General features: G+C 40.3%; 1 protein-coding gene across 1 annotated transcript; it reads right to left on the reverse strand.

The window, feature by feature from the left end:
• Positions 1-1,146: 1,146 nt before the first annotated feature.
• Positions 1,147-23,750, reverse strand: LOC138824963 (zinc finger protein 717-like). Its single transcript, XM_070019356.1, has 5 exons — positions 23,639-23,750; positions 18,073-18,131; positions 7,227-7,353; positions 6,105-6,194; positions 1,147-4,993 (listed from the first exon to the last, which is right to left on the reverse strand). Exons 2-5 carry the CDS (start codon positions 18,127-18,129, stop codon positions 3,222-3,224), a joined length of 2,046 nt encoding a protein of 681 aa, XP_069875457.1. The 5' UTR covers positions 18,130-18,131; positions 23,639-23,750; the 3' UTR covers positions 1,147-3,221.
• Between the last annotated feature and the right edge of the window lie 490 nt (positions 23,751-24,240).

Consider the following 24,240-nt stretch of genomic DNA (forward strand, 5'->3'; position numbering starts at 1 on the left):
AAATCACAGGAAACAGGAGTTATTATCTGAGCTACAAATTATTTAACCACATAAGGGAAATAGAATTGAGACTCAACTTTCTTTCCCCATGGTTTGCCAATTAGAAGGACACAGGTAACATTCCCACAACTCCAAATATGGAACTTTGCCAGAGTAATCTATACATTGTATAGATTCCACATTCAATTTGAAACCAAGGGTATCAGGCTACAACCAGTGATTTCTGTCACCATCCTCTGTCTGATCTGTTCTTCCTATGTGAACTCCTTTTACTAAAGGCATTTGCCCACATAATCACTCTCGGATGTTTAAGCACATGACACAATGGAAAATCCTCAAAAGCCCATGCTGCCTCAGATCAATTTGACTCAAGGATAAAGAAGAACAAAATCTTGAACAGAGGATCCTGAAGATATGGACCAATCTCTCCATACCTCTGGAAACAAATATTCTACTCTCAACTGTGAGAAGTTGGTTCTATTTTTGTTAGCTTCCATTTTTGTGTGAGATTGCTCAGTGTCTTTCTCTGCGTGGTTCTTTCATTTAATGTATTACCTCCCATAGCCCTTTATGAGCTTACAAACGACAGCCTTCTTTTCCTCACAAAGAAATGTAAGCATTCCAGGTGTTGGATACACAACCAATGCTCAATGAAACATGGAACAACACATTGTGTAGTCAAATGAAATGTTTGATTGGGAAAAAGTTATCACTAATTGTCACATGGTCACCTATTCTATTCCCCACCTCTGTGAGTTGTCTCTATTTTTCTTTTTTTGGTCAGTCATGGAGCTTGAACTCTGGGCCTGGGCGCTTTCCCTGCACTCTTCAGCTCAAGGCAAGCACTCTACCACTTAAGCCACAGCACCACTTCCTTGTCTCTATTTTTCTTAATTTCCTTTTTTGTGTTGAGATTGCTCAGTATCTTTCTATACCTGGTTATTTGACTTATACTATCTTCCATAGCCCGCCCTGAGATTGCAAATGACAGTATTCTCATCATAAAGAAATATATGTGTTCTTGGTGCTGGATATGAAACACTGCAGAATGAAATCATAGTATAGTATTATGCTTCAAAATATTGTATGACTATACCTAGGGAGAAATATGTGATTAGGATGACTTTTTACCTGAATTTTACCCTACCAAAAATCTAGCACAGTCCTACCTCTGTCTCTCTCATCCCTTGGATTTCGGCAACCACCTTCTAACTAGCTTCTGGTTCCTCATTTTTGCTGTGTTTCCAATTATTTCCTTACTACCAGAATTGAGTTTAATCAAACCATGTCTTCATTGTGTTTTGGTACAATTATCTGAATGGAGCTGGAGAAATTGGAGTGATGATAGACTCATCCTCCTCAGAACTCCACTTTCAGCCTCCAGAAAAGTGAAAAAACACAGGCTCTTCATATTATCCACGCTGGTTTATTATAATAACTCACTCAACAGAACAACAGAATGAACTAAGGGTGAATCAATCACAAGTGACTCATCACCAGTGATTAATTCAATATAAAGGAAGCACTGAAGTTATTTTGGGGTTACTCATCCAAAACCAAATGGTTTAGACTCTTGTCTTTATTTACCAACCAAAGAAACCAGAAATGAAGCTGTGACTCAAGTAGTTGAGCATTAGCCTTGAGCAAAAATGCTTAAGAACAGTGCCTAGGCTCTGAGATCAAGCTACAGGACTTGTACCCATACAAAAAGCATATATATCCCCAAATGTGTGCCCTTCCATGTTTTCTGAATGTTTCATGAACTTGAGGACAAAAGGTGAAGAGCAAAATTTCACAACTGTGCACATTTTGTAATAAACAAGGAGTGGCATCTTCCACCAGATCTTCTATTCAAAAACTGAACTGGAAATAGTGAGTCACTTGTGTTATAACGCATTGAGCGCACATACAGTGGGATACTTTAGTGGAGCAGTGGAGAAATCGAAGCTCTTATGTCCTTGTCTGAAATCATAACAGTCTTTTCCCATCTATGACTCCCCAAACCACCTTGGAGGATGATCTGAGTCCAATCTCAAGAGGCCAGAGCTCTTATTTCTGACTTTATAAAATCACCTTGACAAATTATTCCATACTATAAAAGACACAAGTCAACAACTTCACTCTCTTAATTACTTCTCAAGCCTGGAAGAAATTAACACCCATCACTTGTGTCCAAATCTTTTGAATAACATTCAAGGACACCATCCACACTCATCACAATAAGAGGATGAGAAATGTTGGCTCAGCGAGTGCCCAATAGGAAATAATGGTTTCAGGCTGGGAAGGTGGCTCAGTGGTAGAGCACTTGCCTTGCATGCCTGAGGCCCTGGGTTCGATTCCTAAGCACCACATAAGAAAAAAGCCGGAAGTGACACTGTGGCTCAAGTGGTAGAGTGCTAGCCTTGAGCTGAAGACCCGAGGGACAGTGCTCAGGCCCAGAGTTCAGGCCCCACAACTGGACCCCCCCCCCAAAAAAAAAAAAAAAGAAAAAGGAAAGAATGGTTTCCTATTACACCCAGCTTACTTCTGCCATGAAGAGCTTCTCTGTATAATTTGCAGCAGTTCCTGAAAAGTATTTTCCTGCATTGGGTTTCTTTCCTGTGAGTGCTGATGCTTACTAAAGCCTGACTTCTGCTTGAAAGATTTCCTCTAATGTTTACATTTACCAGATCTCTGATACCCGTAGAGATAAGACTTCCAGCTAAATGTTTTTCTACATTTATTATGCTGAGAATTTCTCTCATTTATTTATATGTTCTCAGATGCACTGAGGACTGACACCTGCTTAAAAGTCATTGCACATTTGGTCTAGTCATTAGTTTTCTTTTCTCCTATGTGATTCAGTTCTCTGATGAACTCTGAGGTATGCCTTCCAGGTGAAGGCATACCTTTCCATATTTATAACATTCATAAGGTTTCTCTCCTGTGTGTTCTATTAACACCAACCCATACCTTTTTGGTGAAGGATTTTCCACGTTTGTTACGTTCATACGGTTTCTCTCCTGTGTATGTTCTCTGAGGCAAACTGAGGTGTGACTTCTTGAAAATTTTTTCCACATTTGTTTTATTCATAAGATTTCTCTCCTATGTGTGTTCAATGATGAGCCATAAGCTGTGCCTTCTGGGTGAAAGATTGCACATATGCTCCATTCTTAAGGTTTCTCTCCTGTGTGGGTTCTCTGATGCAAACTGAGTTTTCTTCCAGGTGAACGACTTTCCACTTATTCATAAAATTTTTCACGAGTGTGAATTCTCTTATGCTTGTTGAGATGTGAACTCTGGATGAAAGACTTTCCACATTTGTTACATTCATAAGGTTTCTCACCTGTGTGAATTCTCTTATGCCTACTGAGGTGTGAACTCCACTTGAAGGTCTTTCCACATTTGTTGCATTCATAAGGTTTCTCTCCTGTGTGTGTTCTCTGATGCGAAGTGAGGGTTGATTTGTGCCTGAAAGACTTTCCACATTTGTTACATTCATAAAGTTTCTCTCCTGTGTGTGTTCTCTGATGCAAAGTGAAGGAAGACTTCTGCCTGAAAGATCTATATTTGTTACATTCATAAGGTTCCCCACCTGTGTGAATTATCTTATGCTTGCTGAGGTGTGAACTCTGGGTGAAGGTTTTTCCACATTTGTTACATTCATAAGGTTTCTCACCAGTGTGAATTCTGTTATGCATGCCAAGGTGTGAACTCCACTTGAAGGTCTTTCCACATTTGTTGCATTCATAAGGTTTCTCTCCTGTATGTGTTCTTTGGTGCAAAGTGAGGTGAGACTTCCCTCTGAAAGCCTTACCACATTTGTTGCATTCATAAGGTTTCTCTCCAGTGTGATTTCTCTCGTGCAAAGTGAGGTCTGACTTCCGTCTGAAAGTCTTTCCACATTTGTTACATTCAAAAGGTTTCTCACCTGTGTGAATTCTCGTGTGTCTCTGGAGGTTTGCCTTCCGGGTGAAGGTCTTTTCACATGTCTGACATTCATAAGGTTTCTCTCCTGTGTGTGTTCTCTGATGGACAGTAAGATGTGTCTTCCGGGCAAAAGATTTTCCACATGTGTTACATTCATAAGGTTTCCCTCCTGTGTGTGTTCTCTGAAGCAAAGTGAGGTATGACTTCTGTATGAAAGACTTTCCACATTTGTTGCATTCATGACGTTTCTCATCTTTGGGAGTTTTCTGATGCCTGCTGAGACCTGACTTCTGGGTGGAAAATTTCCTGCATTCCTCATAGTCAAAGGGTTTCTCATCTATGGGTGATTGAGGTTGGAAAGTCAAGTCTGACTTCTGAGAAAGAGATTTTGTACATTGCTTATACTCATCGGACTTCTGTGGATATTTGCTCTCAGGTTTTCTAATGTGCATTTCCTTATTGAAAGACTTCTCACATTCATTACATGTACAAGGATTCTCTCCTTTGTACATTTTCTCATGTGTAGTGACTACAGGTCTTACGTAGAATGTTTTTCCACATAAAGTACATTCAGGTGTTTTCCTCCCTCCTTGACGTATCTCTTGGGCAAGGAGAGCAGACTTATCATAGTCTTCTCTATATTCACTATGGTTATAGGAGGTGTCTCCCATACAGACCCAATTATGTCTAAAGAATATAGTCTCTGAGTTTAATACCTTCCCTTCTCCACCAAATTCAAAATACTGCAGCTCATTTGGAGTCGCATAATTTTGACTAAAATACTCAGAATATCTGAAGGATTGTTCAACTACAGGAGACACACCAGGTGTATACGCAGCATGCATCTCATCAGACTCACTATAGAGAAGCATGTCCTGACACTCAATGAACTCCTCAGTGCTCATCCCTAAAGAGTTCCCATTATTCCTCATCAGCTCAAGCTTATGAGTTGAGCCCAAGTTAAAAGTTGTTATCAATCTCACTCTTTCTTCCACTGGGTTACTATTTGTGACTGCTACTTCACACAGACATTCATCTGAACCTTCCTGGCAGGTCTTAATCACCTCCTCCATTTCTTGGACATCTAAAATGTGTCAAAGAAAAAAAAGACAAAAACATAAATGAGATCCAAAGATTCCTTAATGTAAAGATGAAGACATTTTCTCCCATTCTTTTACAGATTTTCAATTATCAAAATAGGAATTAATTTATGATACATGATTTCTCCCTAATGTATTAATTAAAAAATAATACTGATTATTTAGCAATGGAAAATGTTTTTCTGTGTTTCAGTTTTTCTTTTTATATCAGAAGAAATATTTACTCAAATTATTCAACTAAACACTGTGAAAGTTTTAAGGTGAACACTTAAAATTTGCCTTTAGTATTCTTGGGGTTGTTTGTTTCAAATATTGTTTTGTTTGACCATAGGGGAATAGCTGCTTTGTGTTCTTTAATTTTCTTGAAATAATTTATATATTGCGCTGCTTTGCTTCTCAACCATTAGGTGAGGAACTGGAATATTTTCTAGATTTGGAGACTATAATTGTGTTTTATATATTCCTTTGCCTTTCACCTAAACAGGGATGGTTCCTGACAGTAGGCATTAATACCTACATCTCTTCAATTCTAACTTCTCATAAGAATTACTTTAAGTATCTGTGGGAATTTTAAAGTTCATTTCTCTCCATCTTAGACAGTCTCATCAAAATTCCTTTTGTGACACTCCTGCCCCTCAGAAGCATGGAAGATCAAAGACATTCCAGCTCACGACCTAATTAATCATCCTCTCTACACTAAAAGATCTAGTTGTGAACTCCAGTATCTTCCCACCACCAATAGGCTATTTTCCTTATCAGAGGATAGCAGCCCTGGTGTACTCCTTATTACCTAACCCTGCATACTCCTAGTTTCAAAGAAAATGAAATCTCATTTTCTACATTCCTAATTCTCTTTTTTGTTTCAGAATGATTTCCACAAAGAGAAAGAATTGCTAACTTTAACTCGACTGCCACACAGAATTCAGGATGTCTCCCCATGAATTCTTGATTCACAAGTCTTTGAGACAAAGGATCACCTAGTTCTCTGCCACACATAGGGCCCAGGGGAACTAGGAACATTATTGCTCAATACAGGATCATGAACTTACCAACTTGGTTCTGGCTTCAACATCTATACAAGATGCTTTAACTCACCTGTGAAATTCTTGTCTGAGGCTTCTCCTATCCATGGTTCTGCACCTTGCTCCAGCTTGACAATCAACTTAGGTTTAGGAACACAGTGACCTGTTATTAAGAAATAGTGGAGACCTGGGCTGGGAAGGTGGCTCAGTAGTAGAGTGCTTGCCTAGCATGCATGAGGACCTGGGTTCGATTCCTCAGTACACATAAACAGAAAAAGCCAGAAGTGGCACTGTGGCTCAAGTGGTAAAGCACTAGCCTTGAACTGAAGAGCTGAGTGACAGCGTCCAGGCCTAGAGTTCAGGCCCCATGACTGACAAAAAAAACAAAAAGTGGAGACCTATTGCTCATGTTGGGTCATCATTGCTTTAAGATCTCAGACATCCTATTTCTTATTTCTCACCAGCTCCATGGTTGACTTTCCCCCAGCTTTGGATTTATTTTGCCAGTTATATGGTTTCAATTCAGTTCTTTTGCTCAAGGCTAGCATTCTACCAGTTTGACACCCAGCTCCACTTCCAGTTTGGGAGTGGTTAATTGGATAGAAGAGTCCCATGGGTACTTCATACACATTGCTGGTTTCAAACCAAAATATTAAGATTTTATCCTTCTGATTAGCTAGGATTACAGGCATGAACCACTGCATCCAGTGAAAAACTAGATCATACTTCTAATAGTGATATACATAGTTTAGAACCTTTGTTCTAAAGGTATGGCTTCTTGAAGAATAAGAATAAAACTGCCTCAGGAGTTACATAAAGTTGAAGTTTTTCTTAAAAAAAAAAAAAAAGTGACACTTCCCATGGACTGGAATCTTACACCTAAATAACATAAATATTGGGGCTGGGAAGGTGGCTCAATGGTAGAGCGCTTGCCTTGCATGCCTGAGGCCCTGGGTTCAATTCCTCAGCACCACATAAGCAAAAAGAAAAAAGCTGGAAGTGGCACTGTGGCTCAAGTGGTAGAGCGCTAGCCTTGAGCTGAAGGGCTGAGGGACAGCGCCCAGGCCCAGAGTTCAGGTCCCATGACCAGACCCCCCCCCCCAAAAAAAAAAAACACCAAAAAAACCCCATAAATATTCATATATCTACAAAAACAAAGCACTTGACCTTGCAAGTTAATATGACTTTTGCTCACCTAAGGATACCAGGTTGCTGTAGGTCTCTAGCATTACATCTCTATACAGGGTCCTCTGAGAAATATCCAGGTCCTGCCATTCCTCCCAGCTGAAATCCACAGCCACCTCATCAAAGGACACCAACTTCTGAAATGGCACATTTCCATCATTAATTAGCCCTGAGTCATGAGAACACCAAGTCTGAAATTTCATTCTTATACATGAATGCTTTTTTCTTAAATAAAATGGAACTTACTCTGTTACCTATACAGTGAGAGAAAGAAAAATCAAAGTAGAAAGATTTGCCTCCATATGAACTTGGTAGTTACAAATACAAAGTTACAAATACACGTGAGAACACATTTCTGGTGCTAGCAATAGAGATAAGAGCTAATAATCTGGCAAAACAACATTAAGTCTAAGTAGGCATCTGAAAGTGTATTTAGCTTATTTTGCTAAAATTTACTACATACCAGTGTAACAATAAACTAACTTTTCCTGCATTTTCATACTTTGTCTAACTGAAAAGCCTGTTTAGATCTTCTATTAAAAGCCTGTTTAGATCTTCTATTAAACTACACTCTGTAGTTGTGGAGGTGGGAGGGAAGAAAGGGTAGGGGAAAAACAAAGGAGGAGGTAACAATGCTTGATAGGAAATGTACTCATGATCTTGTTCATGTAACTGTAACCCCTCTGCACAATATTTTTACAATAAAAAATGTATTTAAAATGAACAAAATAAAACAAAGAAGTGCTCTCATAGGCAATCAGGACATCACATTAAATACATATTAGTAGATCTATGAAAAACATAATGCCCAGGTGAATGTTAAAGGAAGTAACAGTACTCAAGAAAGTAGATAATAGTTGCTTTGGTAAGATTTGACTTCATTGAAGGACCTTTGCGATGAAAACTATAAAAACCTGCAAAAGGAAATTAAAACAGAACTTAGGAAGTAGAAAAACCTCCCACGCTCCTGGATTGGGAGGATTAACACCACGAAAATGGCGATACTTCCAAAGGCTATATATGAATTCAACGTGATACCTATCAATATTCCAACCTCATTCTTCAAGGAAATAGAAGCAGCAATCCAAAAATTCATATGGAACAATAAAAGACTCCGAATGGCAAAAACGATCCTTAACAGAAAGAACAGTGCTGGAGGAATATCAATACCAAATTTCAAACTCTACTACAAAGCCATAGTAATCAAAACAGCTTGGTACTGGCACAAGAGCAGACCTCAGGACCAATGGAATAGAATTGAAAACCCAGAAATGAACCCACAGACCTAGGGAGCTAAAAAAAATAGAATGGAAGAAAGACAGCCTCTTCAGTAAACGGTGCTGGCAAAATTGGTTAATCACTTGTAGAAAACTAAAGCTAGATCCTTATACATCACCCTACACCAGAATCAATTCCAAATGGATCAAAGACCTCGGAGTCAAAGCAGACACCTTGCAAACATTACAGGAAGGGGGCTGGGAAGGGGGCTCAGTGGTAGAGCGCTTGCCTTGCATGCATGAGGCCCTGGGTTCGATTCCTCAGCACCACATAAGCAAAAAGAAAAAAAAACTGGAAGTGGCACTGTGGCTCAAGTGGTAGAGCGCTAGCCTTGAGCTGAAGAGCTAGGGACAGCACCCAGGCCCAGAGTTCAGGCCCCACAACTGGACCAAAAAAAAAAAAATTACAGGAAGGAATAGAAGAAACTCTAGGTCTCCCTGGCACAGGCTGAAATTTTCTTAAAAGAGACCCAGAAACACAACAAATCAAAGAAAGGTCAGACAAATGGGATTACATGAAGCTGCAGAGCTTCTTCATGGCAAAGCACATAGCTAGCAAGATCAATAGAAAGCCCATAGATTGGGAGAAGGTCTTCACTAGCCATACAACGGACAAGGGTCTCATATCTAAAATATACCTAGAACTCAAAAAATTAAATCCCCCAACAATAAATCCTCAAAGAAACAACTGCCCAATAAATAAGTGGGCTAAAAAAGAGAAACTTCTCTGAAAAGGAAATAAGAATGACCAATAGACACATGAAGAAATGCTCAACTTGTCTAGCCATAAAAGAAATGCAAATCAAAACAACACTGAGGGCTGGGAAGGTGGTTCAGTGGTAGAGCGCTTGCCTTGCATGCATGAGGCCCTGGGTTGGATTCCTCAGCACCACATAAGCAAAAAGAATAAAAGCCAGAAGTGGTGCTGTGGCTCAAGTGGTAGAGCGCTAGTCTTGAGCTGAAGAGCTGAGGGACAGCACCCAGGCCCAGAGTTCAGGCCCCACGACCAGACCCCCCCCCCAAAAAAAAAACAACATTGAGATTCTACCTCACCCCAGTTAGAATGGCTATAATCAAAAAATCTATAACAAAACAACAGATGCTGGAGAGATGTGGCCTAAAGGGAACCCTACTGCATTGTTGGTGGGAGTGTAAACTTGTTCAACCACTTTGGAAAGAAGTACGGAAGTTCCTCAAAAGACTGCACATAGAGCTCCCCTATGACCCAGCAATCCCACTTTCGGGGCATTTACCCAAACAATCATAAAAAAAGGTATAATAAAGCTACCAAACAACTATGTTTATCGCAGCATTATTTACCATAGCTAAGACATGGAACCAACCCAGATGCCCCTCAGAAGATGAATGGATAAAAAAATGTGGTACATTTATAAAATGGAATTCTATGCCTCCATCAGAAAGAGTGACATGGCCCCATTTGTTAGGAAATGGAAAAACTTGGAAAAAATTATACTGTGAAGTAAGCCAGGCCCAAAGAAACATAGCCCCATGGTTTCCCTTATTTGCAATAACTAGTATAAGTCTAGGACAAATAGAAAAGGTCAAAAGATGTGTATATATAAACATATTAGATGATGTTTGATGTTAAGTGAAATGAACCCCAAGACTGGGAAACAAAGGGTTTTTTCTTTCTTGCTATTGTTTTAATGTATTTATAATGTACTAAGTGATTTTTTTTGTTTCTTTGGTATGTTCTTCCTCCACAGTATAACCCCTAGTTTCACAGTATTTGATTCCAGTGGTCTGCATCTTGTATATACATTTTTCTAATTTGGGGAGGAGAAGGGAAAAAACAAAATGCTTAAATAGGGATACAGGTTGACCCATTGTAACAATGAGATGTACAAGACAGTATGTTGAAAACCAACTTTACAACTTCGGGGACAGTGGGGAGGGTAGGGGGGGTGGGAGGGTGTCGAGAGCTGGAAAGGTGGGGAGGTGGGGAGGGAAGGGATGGGTAGGGGAAAAACAAAGGAAGAGGTAACAATGCTGGATAGGAAATGTACTTATCACTTTACTCATGTAACTGTAACCCCTCTGGACAGTATTTTACAATAAAAAAAAAAGATTTGACTTCATTCCCACAATAAAAATAACCTATGTTAATCATTTTTGTTTTTAAATTTCTAAAGATTGAAGTGTGGTCACAGATACCCTGATGCTGCTTTCCTAAGTAAAAAAGAAATGCTAGCATGAAATTTTGTGAGTATCGCCTACCTCCTACAATACAAAATATAGGTGGGTTGGGATTTGATTTTCAATAAGCCTTGAGGGAAGGATGGAGGCAAATAAATAAAGCTTTATGAAACATTCAAGATGACAAAAATAGAAATTTAACCACCACAAGCAGGAGAGAGAAAAGAAAAAAAGAGGGATATCACCTAAAAAACACAGAAGAAATTTTTTAAAGTTTGAATTAAAGACAGTATTAATTTGTTGTGTAGAGGCTAAAAGGAAGATTTTTTTTAAATTGTGAACATACTGTACAGAGGGGTTACAATTACATGGGCAAGATAATGAGTACATTTCTTATCAAGCATTGCAGCCTCCTCTAAAATGAAGATTTTTGACTCTCACATTGAACCCATTACAAATGAAGAATGGCTAACAATCGTCCCAATCCAGCCATGCTTGAAAAGACCAGAGGAGAATGCTGCACAATACACAAAAAGGAAATGTACTGTAAAGTTTTGAAAGAAAGTAACCTTCAATTCACAATCCATTGAAGATTGAAGGTATTTTCAGGAAATGATAATTCACTAATAATACACCTGCATTTTAAGAGTATTATAAGAAAGTATCCTGCTTCAAGAGAATAACAAAAGATGCCAACATAGATCTACGCAGAGGACAAATAAAAAGGTAAATGCATACATAAGTATAAATGAATGCATAGAACATACAGACATTTTTTTTTAACAGTCCTGGGCCTTGAACTCTGGGCCTGGACACTGTCTCTGAGCTTCTTTTGCTCAAGGCTAGCTGTCTACCACTTGAGCCACAGTGCCACTTCTGCTTTTTCTGTTTATGGGGTACTGAGGAATCGAACCCAGGGCTTCATGTATGTGAAGCAAGCACTCTACTACTAAGCCACATTCCCAGCCCTAGAACATATTTTATGTGATCTCTCTAAAATGATTTGTGGAAGGAAAACTTATAGGGCCATATTCATGATTCATAATGCATAAAGATTCAATCTATAAACACTTAAGTGTATTAAAAACAAAGTATGTGGACTTGTGATATGGATCACTTAAGATTGAGGGCCCGTGTTCAAAGAATTAATTCTGTCAATAAATATTTAAAGGGCAATAGATTTAGGTTACATATGAAATTATTCCATTGAAATATAACTATAGTATACAATGTCATATGTTGGTAATCTAAGAATATTGTAAACTCAGAGTACCTAGCAACAATAGAGTACATCCACCATGTCTGCCACAACAAAGAATCAGACTGGGTGGGAAATTTATTTTCTTCCAGTTCTATAGTATAGCAACAATTTTCATGCATATTTTACTTCTTCTGAAACTATGCCTTAGCCTGAGGATAGCCTTTGTTCTATACATAAAACCTCTGGTTATTTCTTTATTAAGAAAACAAATGGGGGCTGAGAAGGTGGCTCAGTGGTAGAGCGCTTGCCTCGCATGCATGAGGCCCCAAGTTTGATTCCTCAGCACCACATAAGCAGTAAAAGCCAGAAGTGGCACTGTGGCTCAAGTGGTGGAATGCTAGCCTTGAACTGAAGAGCTGAGTGACAGCACCCAGGCCCAGAAATCAGGCCCACAACAACCAAAAAAAAGAAAGAAAGAAAGAAAAAAGAAAACAAACTACCAGACTAGATTATAGCTATTACATAATAGTTTTTTCAAAGAACTGTATTAGGTCTTGCATATTTATGAGTTGCACAGATACAATGAACCACTGAACCAAACTATTTGAAAAGGTATGGCACCTGTATTAAATGTGCAGTCTTTGAACAAACTGTCATTATCCCATGAACAATGCAGAAGAACAACTATTTACACAGGATTTAAATTGTAATAGGTATGATAGGTGATTTACAGTATAGAAGAGTGCCTACAGGCTATATTAGAGGTGATTTACAGTGTACGGAAGGATGTGTACAGGTTACATGGAAGCAAAATAGGAACTAAATATCAGATAAGACAGATAATAGGAAAATGGCCATCATAAATGAAACCATGTTAATATTGTAATATACAGTAAACGTAAAGGCACTGACTTGAACAGACAAAAAAAACACTCGAAAAACTCAATAAGTTATCCAGAGACATACACTACATATAGAGAAATAAAAATGAATATATAGAGAAATAAAAATGAATAAATACAAAGATACCTTTAGCAAAAGTAATAATAAAAATACAAATAGTGGGGCTGGGAAGGTGGGTCAGTGGTAGAACGCTTGCCTTGCATGCCTGAGGCCCTGGGTTTGATTCCTCAGCACCACATAAGCAAAAAGAAAAAAAGCTGGAAGTGGCACTGTGGCTCAAGTGGTAGAGCGCTAGCCTTGAGCTGAGGAGCTGAAGGACAGTACCCAGGCCCAGAGTTCAGGCCCCACAACTGGACCCCCAAAAAAAAAATACAAATACAAATACAAATAGTGGTAATATGAAAGGAAATAAACATCAACACAAATTGTATGACCACAGATACAGACTATTGATAGTAACAGACATATCGTACATCTCGATGATAAAAGTTGTATGCTGAAAAGCAGTCTCCAAAGACATGTTTAAAAGGCCACAGAATTATAACTTTTAATCTACCATTACTATTGGAGAACTAACTCTCCTCTAATTGATAGAACCAGACAAAAAGTCAACAGGAACACACACGGATCGCATTATCTTAACTTAAATGCTGTTTATAGAGCACTGTGGTATTAAATTTACCAAGACAGACACACTGAAAGCAAATCTCAAGACAGACTTTGTAGAAATCAATATGAGAAATAAAGCTATAAGTTATAAATTCATTAAAATTGAATAATGTTTCTAATAATATATGAGTTAAAAAAATCACATGAAAATTAGAATGGATCTGGAAGAAATGTACTCTGCCACTGTGATTTATAGAATGTTAAAGGTAACCACTTTCTTACTTCACTTTTGAAATAAAAACAAAAGCTTTTGATTATGTATGGTGTACTCCCATGTATATCTTCTGGAGGGTAGGGAAAGCCATAGAACTCAAGGAAAATAGGGTGAAAATCACAGCAGTGGAGGTCATTAGACACTGAGGAAAGTAAACTATACAACTGGTGAGTAGAGATGAGAGGGAGGGACTGGGAAAGAATGAAGGAATGGAAGACACTGTATGAAAGGAAGTGTCCTCATTACCTGACACATGTAATTGTAATCCCTCTGTACAGCACCTCTATTGTTACAATAAATTAAACACTTCCTCCATTGAGAAGTGCTAGCCTAAACTATTTCCTTAGTGAAGAAAATCAACCATAGTTAGAAGAAGTTATAATTATTGGAAATAAAATGCAGGGCTGGGAAGGTGGCTCAGTGGCAGAGCGCTTGCCTCGCATGCATGAGGCCCTGGGTTCGATTCCTCAGCACCACATAAACAGAAAAAGCCAGAAATGATGCTGTGGCTCAAATGGTAGAGCGCTAGCCTTGAGCTGAAGAGCTGAGGAACAGCACGCAGGCCCAGAGTTCAGGCTCCATGACCGGAAAAAAAAAAAAAAAAAAGAACAGGCTGATGACTTGTTGCTACCACAAGTGAGGAGGATCACTTCACATAACTATTCATAATAACCAGAAGACAGAAGCATGTAAACAACAGATAAATGTTAAAAAAAAAAATAAAAAGGAGAAAATTTTACAACAGGGATGAAACTTGAATGCAATGTGCTAAATAAAATCCACCAGTTTTTAATGAACAGCCATGGTATGATTTCCTTTAATGAGCTTCCAAGGATCAACAAACTCAGAGAACAAAAAAGTAAGATGGTTCCAGTGACTGGTACAGGGGAAAGAGGAGCTGCCTATTTAATGATTATACAGCTTCGCACGTAGAAGATGAAAAATACTGTAGATGGATGGAAGGGATGGCTGTACAATATGGGCATAGGTAATATCAGTGAATTGTACATTTAAGAATGGCTAATGTGGGCTGGGAAGGTGGCTCAGTGGTAGAGTGCTTGCCTTGCATGCCTGAGGCCCTGGGTTCGATTCCTCAGCACCACATAAGCAAAAAGAAAAAAGCTGGAAGTGGTGCTGTGGCTCAAGTGGTAGAGCGCTAGCCTTGAACTGAAGAGCTGAGGGACAGCACCCAGGCCCAGAGTTCAGGCCCCGAGTTCAGGCCCCACGACAGGAAAAAAAAAAAAGAATGGCTAATGCAGCTACAGAGGATAGAACACACCTATATCACTAAACTTGAGAAACTAAAGAAGGACTACCAGCCAGGCTAGGTGACATAAATTCAAGAGAGTTCTGGACTACACAGCAAGACCTGTCTTCAAAGGGAATGTGGAAAAATCAAATTTTAGATTCTGTGAATTTTATCAGATATCAGTGACATATCTATTTTTCCTATTGGAATACCAAATTAAAAGTGTTTGGAAATATATTAAAATAGTTTTTAACTGGAAACATACACTATAAATAGTATTAATAAGAAACACACATGGATAAAAGATACAAATTATTATAATCTATGAATCCTGCTTTCAGTTTTTTACACCTTTTCACTATTGTTCAAGTGTGTCACATATTCCTGAATCATTTCTCCCAGTAGATTTCTTTTTTTTTTTTTTTTTGGTCCGGTGTGGGCCCTGAACTCTGGGCCTGAGCACTGTCCCTCAGCTCTTCAGCTCAAGGCTAGTGCTCTACCACTTGAGTCATAGCGCCACTTCTGGCTTTTTTCTTTTTGCTTATGTGGTGCTGAGGAATCAAACCCAGGGCCTCAAGGCATGCAAGGCAAGTGCTCTACCACTGAGCCAACTTCCTAGCCCCTCTCCCAGTAGATTTCTAAGGATACATTACCACACATGTTAGCTTGTACTGCACCACCACACTGGGACCGAGCCCAGGAGGAACCCGCACCAGGATCCCACCTCCTCTCCCTCCTGAAATGTCTATGACTGAGCAAATGTTTGTGAGATTTTATCACCAGTGATATTTGAAATATTAAAAATTCTAGTCACACCGGGCACCAGTAGCTCATGCCTATAATCCTAGCTACTCGGGAGACTGAGATCTGAGGATCCCGGTTCAAAGTCAGCCAGGGCAGGAAAGTCCATGAGACTCTTATCTCCAATAAACCACTAGAACACCAGAAGTGGCACTGTGGCTCAAGCGGTAGAGTGCTCACCTTGGGCTGAAGAGCGCAGGGATAGCGCCCAAGTCCAGAGTTCAAGCCCCATGACCGACCCAAAAAAACAAACAAACAAACAAACAAAAAAAACCTAGTCATTGTATTATTATCAAAACCAGCTTCTCTCCTACAGTGGCAGTGAATGAAAATATTCAAATGGAGGGAGAAGAAAAAAATTACAGCACCACATCAATTGAGTTTAGACCAAAAACAATAGAATGGGGAAAAATCAATTTTGTTGGCTGTGTATCAATGGGTAGAAGGTAGTAATAATGTTCTGTAGGGAATTCTGAAGTTGAGCAAAAAGTGGAAAAGGATTGAGAGGTTGGAACTCCATGCCAACAGCATTCATTATGCTGAGAGCTGGCCACGGAAGGGTTAAAACAGACAACAGTATAGAGGGTTAAGGAGTGCCACACCCCTTCCTTAGTGATGGAAAGGCTGGGAATTGAACCTTGGGAGCTGTTGACCTTGAAGGCTAGGTAAGGTGGACTTCTTATCTTGACTTTCTCTGGGCTGCAGTCCCCTCTCAAAAGAACAAGGGAACAAGTATCTCTGATTTAGCTCAGATTATAATATTAATATAGTTAATATACTATAAAATAATATAATATAATTAATAATATAATATTAATATACATGTATCCATGGTAACCTTCCCTGTGTTAACTCAAGCTTGCTTGTGGGGACTGGTGCCCAAGTGCTAGTATGCCTTGGGGTTATTAATTTCCCCCCATCTCACTACCTGTATATGTCCTTGTGTTTTTCTAATTTTCTTTGGTTCTGGAATCCCACAGAACTGCCTTGGGTTATAGTCAACAACAACTTTGCTATTTAATAGGTAAAAAAAATGTCAACTCTAAGTATCATGTCAGTAAAGGCAAATTGATCAGTAAGAAAAAAAGGTTCCTGGGAGATGAGAAGGGATGGGAAGGAGAAACAAAGGAGGAGGCAACAATGCTTGATAAGAAATGTACTCATTGGGCTGGGAAGGTGGCTCAGTGGTAGAGCGCTTGCCTTGCAAGCCTGAGGCCCTGGGTTCGATTCCTCAGCACCATATAAGCAAAAAGAAAAAAGCCGGAAGTGGCGCTGTGGCTCAAGTGGTAGAGCGCTAGCCTTGAGCTGAAGAGCTGAGGGACAGCGCCCAGGCCCAGAGTTCAGGCCCCACGACTGGACCCAAAAAAAAAAAAAAAAAGAAATGTACTCATTACCTTGCCCATGTAATTGTAACCCCTCTGTATGGTATTTTCACAATTAAAAAAAAGAAAAGAAAAACAGGTTCCCAGATGGAGCATTTGAAGAAAAGTAAAAAATGAGAGACAGGTGGAAGGAATAGGGACCGAGAAAAAGAAAGAGGAAAAAAAATACAGATAAAAATAGAGACAAAGAGAGAAATAAAGAAAGCTAGTGAGCAGGAAACAGAGAATGAAAAGGAAATTTAAGAAAAAAAGTCTTGTGAAGATACCTTAGAATGAAATGGACAGATTTCTAGAAAGACCATATACTGTATCATCAAATATAGTATAAGTTTCAAGTAAAACAAAGACCAAAAAGCAGTCCAAGAAGCATGTATAGGGCTGGGAATATGGCTTAGTGGTAGAGTACTTGCCTAACATGCATGAAGCCATGGGTTCAATTCCTCAGTACGCCATGAACAGAAAAAATCAGAATTGGTGCTATGGCTCAAGTGGTAGAGTGCTAGCCTTGAGCAAAAAAAGCTCAGTGACAGTATCCAGGCCCTGAGTTCAAACCTCAGGACTGGCAAAAAAAAACAAAAAAAAAAGATGTATGGAGAACTGAGGAGCATAGGTGACTCAGTCCTCTAGAACATTCTAATAAGTGTGTGCCCACACTATTTCAGCAACTCCAGTAAAACTTCATTAAGATAGTTTGTTAAACTCATAACAATGTTATCTCTGACCCATTGCTGGTGAACCTTCACCTTCCATGAGAAGTCAACTCCTTGATGTCACTGAATAACATAAAAAGTGGGACTACTTTTTCTCACATCAGAAAAAAATCTTATGCAAGTCTGGATTCAAATTAGACAGAATGTAAGATTTTATAATCTCCTAAATCTACATGCTATATTCATGAACATGATCCTAAAGCTGAATCTGTTTTTCTGTTTTTCAAGTCTTGGACATCCTTAGGCTCATAAAATAGAATGTAAAACAAAGTGACAAATAAAAAGCAACTCACCAGCGATCCTTTCATTATTTCCGACGGTTGACAATGAACAGAAGATTCTGGAAGCATGGCTGAGAAAGCAAACGAGGTAGTCAGGAAAGGACCTATGTGATTTTGCCCCAGATTTTCCTTCTCAAAACATTATACATGGGCTAGAAAAACATAGTCTTCTTATTGGAGAAGAATCTTTTATGTCTCAAGTAGAACATTAAAACCTCCATTAAAGATGAATCCACAGGGCTGGGAAGGTGGCTTCGTGGTAGAGTGTTTGCCTTGCATGCATGAGGCCCTGGGTTCAATTCCTCAGCACCACATAAGCAAAAAAAGCTGGAAGTGGCGCTGTGACTCAAGTGGTAGAGCAATAGCCTTGAGCTGAAAAGCTGAGGGACAGCGTCCAGGCCCAGAGTTCAGGCCCCATGACCGAAAAAAAAAAGATGAATCCACAGTTCATTAGTTGGGAAATAGATATTATAAAAGCAAAGCATTTCTGGGTTAATATACATAGAAACTTCATAAAAACTAATGTTCCCATAAAAATAACTGAAACAAAAAAATCACATCTTCACTAAAACTAGTTACTACTGAAATATACTTAGGGATGTATGAACTATTTTTGTTTTAAAGCAAAGGTATCTTAGGACTCCATTGAGCATTTGTACTCTACCTACTTCATTTACATTTTAAACACCATGGAGAACATGTATACTATAACTCAGTATTTTTCACCCCAAACTTATACAGGAAAAATATATATAATACATACTTCTTGTGTTATAATCTTTTAATAACGGTTGCCACTGACACATTTCCCTATATCCAAATGCTCAGAGGACCCTTGTGCAATGACTTGAAATTTGCCATTTAACCTGCTCTGGCCAAAGAGACATCAGTAAAGATGATGGTTTGAGAAGTCCATAATGCTCACTTTCCTAAAGTCATATGAAGAACTTTGGCAATCCTGCTGGAGACACAGGTCGTAATAAATATGCAACATGAAATACTACTCATAAGAGTGACACAATCCCAACCAACCCTCCTGAGCCAAAGAACCAGAAGATTAAAATCTTATGTTACTTAAACAATATTAACACAAAATACCAAGCTGAGGACACCCCAAAATGTATATCCATAAAACTTAAAACAAATAAATACCTATGTGCTTTTGCTTATGCTTGTTGGTTAGTTTTATTACACAGGAAAATGCTATTACCCACAGTTCTGCTTTGTTTCTGACCAATTTCATACAATAGAAAGTCTTACAATAAAATATGAACTTTACAGTGGCATCTACAAAAACTGAAAAAGTACTCTGTAGACTTCAGTGAGGTTGTTTTTGCTAGAAAAGATAACAGGAATTATTAAAAGCAATGTTTGCACATTAGTATTGGGTTTCTCTACATCCAGGAATGTTTTCTTCCTCTGAAAAAAGACTTAAGATTTTATTATAGGCTAAGTGTCCATAATCACAATACTTGAAACAAGGAGTGTTACAGATTTCAGAGTGGAATATTTTCTTTTTCATTTGGGATTTGGAACATTATGACCCTGGATCGAGACAATCCACAGAGGCACAGTTAAAAGTGACAAAAGAATTTTATTTACACTAGAAAGGACCTGCAACTACCTTGTCCTGGGCTAGCTACCTAGAACCAAGGGCAGGCTCGACCTCCAAACCTCCAAACCTCAAAAGGACAGCCACACACACCTCCCATTAGTCAGTCTGCAAACCCTCCAAGCCTCCAAAGGAGCAACCTTGATCTTTATTCCTCCCTTCCTCCTTCTGTACAGCCCTCCAGGACTCTCATCTTCTTGCAGACCTTACCATAGGCTTCAGGCTTCTTGCCTTCCAGAAGGCCACTCCGAAGGTTTCTCACCTTCCCACGGGCCTCAGGCCTCAGGCCTCTTGCCTTCTCTCAGGCTGCTGCTTCTGCTCTCTTCTTTTGTCCTCTTCTGTATTCTCCATCACCCCTTTCCTTGGAGCACTGCGGCCTATATATAGGCTGTGCCCCTGCCCCCACTCCAACGGCTAGTCCTCCCATTGGCCCTGCCCCCACTCCAACGGCTATTCCTCCCAAGCCCAACTGCTACTGGACGGAGAAGAGCTGGCCCAAGGGGCAATGTTGGGGGAGGCCTTCAGCCCCTGCTGATTATTACAGGACTGTCCTTATAAACAGTAATGACTGAACATCTCACCTTAAAAACCTGAAGGTTGCTATTTCAGATTTTTTATTTTTGGTCGGTCGTGGGGCTTGAACTCAGAGCCTAGGCGCTGTCCCTTAGCTCTTCAGCTCAAGGCTAGTGCTGTACCAATTGAGCCACAGAGCCACTTCCAGCTTTCTGGTGGTTTATTGGAGATAAGAGTCTCATGGATGTCATAAGTTAGAAACAATAGCAAGAAAGAAAAAAACCCTTGTGTCTTGGGGTTCATTTCGCTTAACTTCATCTTATCTGGTCATATGTACATAGCTTTTGACCTTTTCTACTTGTCCCAGACATATACTAGCTATTACAAATAAGGGAAACAATGGGACCTATGTTTCTTTGGGCCTGGCTTACTTCACTTAATATAATTTTTTCCAAGTCTTTCCATTTCCTAACAAAGGGGTGATGTCATTCTTTCTGATGGAGGCATAGATGTTCCTGTATGGGCTGGCTTTGAACTGCAATCCTCAGATCTCAGCCTCCTGAGTTGCTAGGATTATAGGCGTAAACCACCAGCGCCCAGCTTTCAGATTATTTTATTAGAAATATAATCTGAATTTAAAAGAGGGTATTGTAACTGAGCTCTGATGGCTCATGGCTATAAATGATCCCAGATTGAAGCAAGCTGGGGCAGGAAAGTCTGAGGACTCTGATCTCCAATAAAATATCAAAAATAGCTGTAATTAGAGACGTGGCTTAAGTGGTAGAACATTTGCCTTCAGCAAAAGAAGCTCATGGGTCAGTGCTCAGACCCTGAGCTCAAGAACCAGGACTAGCACACAGAAAAAGAGCACTGTATTGTATTTAAAATATATTTTATCAATTGTTTTGGAATATACCTTTAGGCAGTCTCCTCCCTCCCTTTCTCCCTCTCTTCCTCTTTCCTTCCCACTCTCCCCTTCCTCTCCCCGCCTCTCTCTGTCAGTCCTGGGGCTTGAACTCTGGGCCTGGGTGCTGTCCTTGAGCTCTTCAGCTAAAGGCTACCACTCTACCACTTTCACGGGACTTTTTTGCTTTGAACCTCCATCCTCAGATTTCAGCCCCCTGAGTAGCTAGGACTACAGGCATGAGCCACCAGCACCCAGCTAGTCTCTCTCATTTTAAGTGATGTAAAATAGGCTCATTATTATAGTGGAGGAATTGTAATTTGTCAAGAAGAGATGAATAAAGTGTAGTATATCCATGTTATTAACATGGATTTGCAGGGGCTGGGAAGTTGGCTCAGTGGTAGAGCGCTTGCCTTGCATGCATGAGGCCCTGGGTTCGATTCCTCAGGACCACATAAGCAAAAAAATAAAAAAATAAAATAAAAATAAATAAAAATAAAAAAATAAATAAAAATAAATGGATTTGCAAAAGGTATAAGAAGTGCAGAGTGTAAAAAATGGATCAACATGTTTAATATATTTTCAAGAAATGCTGCCGGGCGCCAGTGGCTCACACCTGTAATCCTAGCTACTCAGGAGGCTGAGATCTGAGGATCGTGGTTCAAAGCCAGCCAGGGCAGGAAAGTCCATGAGACTCTTATCTCCAATAAACCACTAGAAAACCGGAAGTGACGCTGTGGCTCAAGCAGTAGAGTGCTCACCTTGAGCTGAAGGGCTAAGGGACAGCACCCAGGCCCAGAGTTCAAGCCCCACCCACAACTGACAAAAAAATAAAATTTAAAAAAAAAAAAAAAAAAGAAATGCTTCTGTTTCCTTGACTTCAATTTCCAAAAAGAATTTCCTAAGTGGGCTGGGAAGGTGGCTCAGTGGTAGAGCGCTTGCCTTGCATGCATGAGGCCCTGGGTTCGTTTCCCCAGCACCACATAAGCGAAAAGAAAAAAAGCTGGAAGTGGCGCTGTGGCTCAAGTGGTAGAGTGGTAGCCTTGAGCTGAAAAGCTGAGGGACAGTGCCCATGCCCAGAGTTCAGGCCCCACAACCGGACCCCAAAGAAAACAAAAACAAAAACAAAACAAAAGAATTTCCTAAGTGAAATAATACTTCTTTCAGCAGAATATGGCAAAATGGATAACACTAGCTAAAACTTCAGGATATGTAACATCTACAAAGCCTACAACCTTGAGCAGGATATATTACCTCAAGTTTACTTCTGCAACTTTTCTTAGGCCAAAGATTCCTGACCAACACTTCCTGAACTGCCAGAAAGAACTAACATGTTAGAGCTAGCATTAGCAAATCCATAGATAAGACATTTGGGATAAGTTTGAGAGATCATGTACTAGAAATGATGGTGGGAAAAGGCTGAATAAATTTGTGAGAATAGGATTAAGGATTAGTACATAGACAGATACTTTCAATTATGATAGTTATCTCTCCATTTCAAACCACAGCTTCACCTTGTCTCTGATAACTAGGCTTTCCCTCATTCCTCAGGCCAACCCCTCTCCTCTCCAGAAAGTTAGTCTAAACCTCCCAACAGCACCAAGTGATTGAGAGTGTTGGAGGAAACAGTATCATGTAAATCTTGTGCTCTGGGAAGTAGAACCAATTATTGTGTAAGGCAAGGGAAGGTAAAAACATCTTCCCTTTCCTGAGCTTTTCTGCCTCTGCTCTGCAGGACTTGTCAGAGTAGACAAGGTCTATTCATAGGGTGCCCTCCTTCAAACATGGCTAGACTTCATTTATCCCTAAAAATACAGGACCATTGCCCAGCACCGGTGGCTCACGCCTGTAACCCTTGCCACTCAGGAGGATGAGATCTGAGGATCGTGGTGAAAAGCCAGCCCGGGCAGGAAAGTCCATGAGACTCTTATCTCCAATTAACCACTAGACAACCAAAAGTGATGCTGTGGCTCAAGTGGTAGTGCGCTAGCCTTGAGCTGAATTGCTGAGGGACAGCGTCCAGGCCCAGAGTTCAAGCCCCTTAAAAAAAAAAAAAAAAAAAAAGCAGAACCACGAACACTAATACCCCATGTAGAACTGTCTCTAGAAACAAGTTATGTACAAACACATATGAACTCAAGCCAGGAGTGCTAAGGAGGCTAAGAAGACAGGAGGGAGCAAAGTGGAGACTCCTCTAGGAGAAACAACGCAGAGTCAGTCCCTCGCACTGTAACAGGGCTCCAGGCAGGCACACACTTCACAATTTCACTAGAATATGGTTACCGTGCTCTTCTTACAGCGAGGGAAAGTGAATCGAGTCACATAGGTTAACAGCAAAACCTCTTGAACGTGGAATATAAATGCACAGCTCCTGACTCTCCTGGTCTGGAGAAACCCCCAACTTGCTCTCGGAGCTCGGGAGCCAGATTGTGGCATCTGCAGGCACACGGGCTAATGGCAGCACAAACTCACGAACCCCAAGCAAACCGTCCAGCGCAGACCCGAGGAACACGTGGACTCTGGTCCGGAGCCCAGTTCACAATTCGTACCTGATATCGCCACTGCAGCATGAGATCCCCTCAACTTACAGCCCCGCAGGTCCACCGGAGAGAGGCCGGGCGCCAGCCCGGGAGCTCGAACTGCGGACTGCAAAGCTGTTCTTCAGAGCATTTCCAGCAGCAGCAAGCGAGAAGGAAGCAAACCGGAATTTGCACACTGAACACACCCACAGTGGGCGGGAAGGCGCATGCGCAAAAGGGATCTTCCGGCCTGTGCTCGCGCGCGCTCTCGCTCGCTCGCTCTTTTTCTCTCTCTTTCTCTCTCTGACTCTCTCTATCACTCTCTGTGTCTGTCTGTCTGTCTATCTATCTATCTTTCTCTCTGTCTCTCTCTCCCCCAAACCCATACTTTCAGAAGATCTTTTCTCCACTGGAGACTACAACTCCCACAATGCACCGCGCCGTTCTGGAAGCAACGGAATTGTCGCGGGGGTGTGACCCGTCCCCGAGCCTAGGTCCTGGCAGTCGGTGCATTTGGACATTGCTCTCCAAGCTGTGGGAGGTAAGATGAGTTTTGTTTTGAAAATCACTGTGTGCCTCCTGAAACATTGTGAGACCAACCAGAAAATGGGAATGTATTGGGAGGGAGCATT

The sequence above is a fragment of the Dipodomys merriami genome, unplaced genomic scaffold (genome assembly GCF_024711535.1).
Source record: "Dipodomys merriami isolate MVZ:Mamm:240054 unplaced genomic scaffold, mDipMer1.0.p SCAF_130, whole genome shotgun sequence".
NCBI classification, from domain to species: Eukaryota; Metazoa; Chordata; class Mammalia; order Rodentia; family Heteromyidae; genus Dipodomys; species Dipodomys merriami.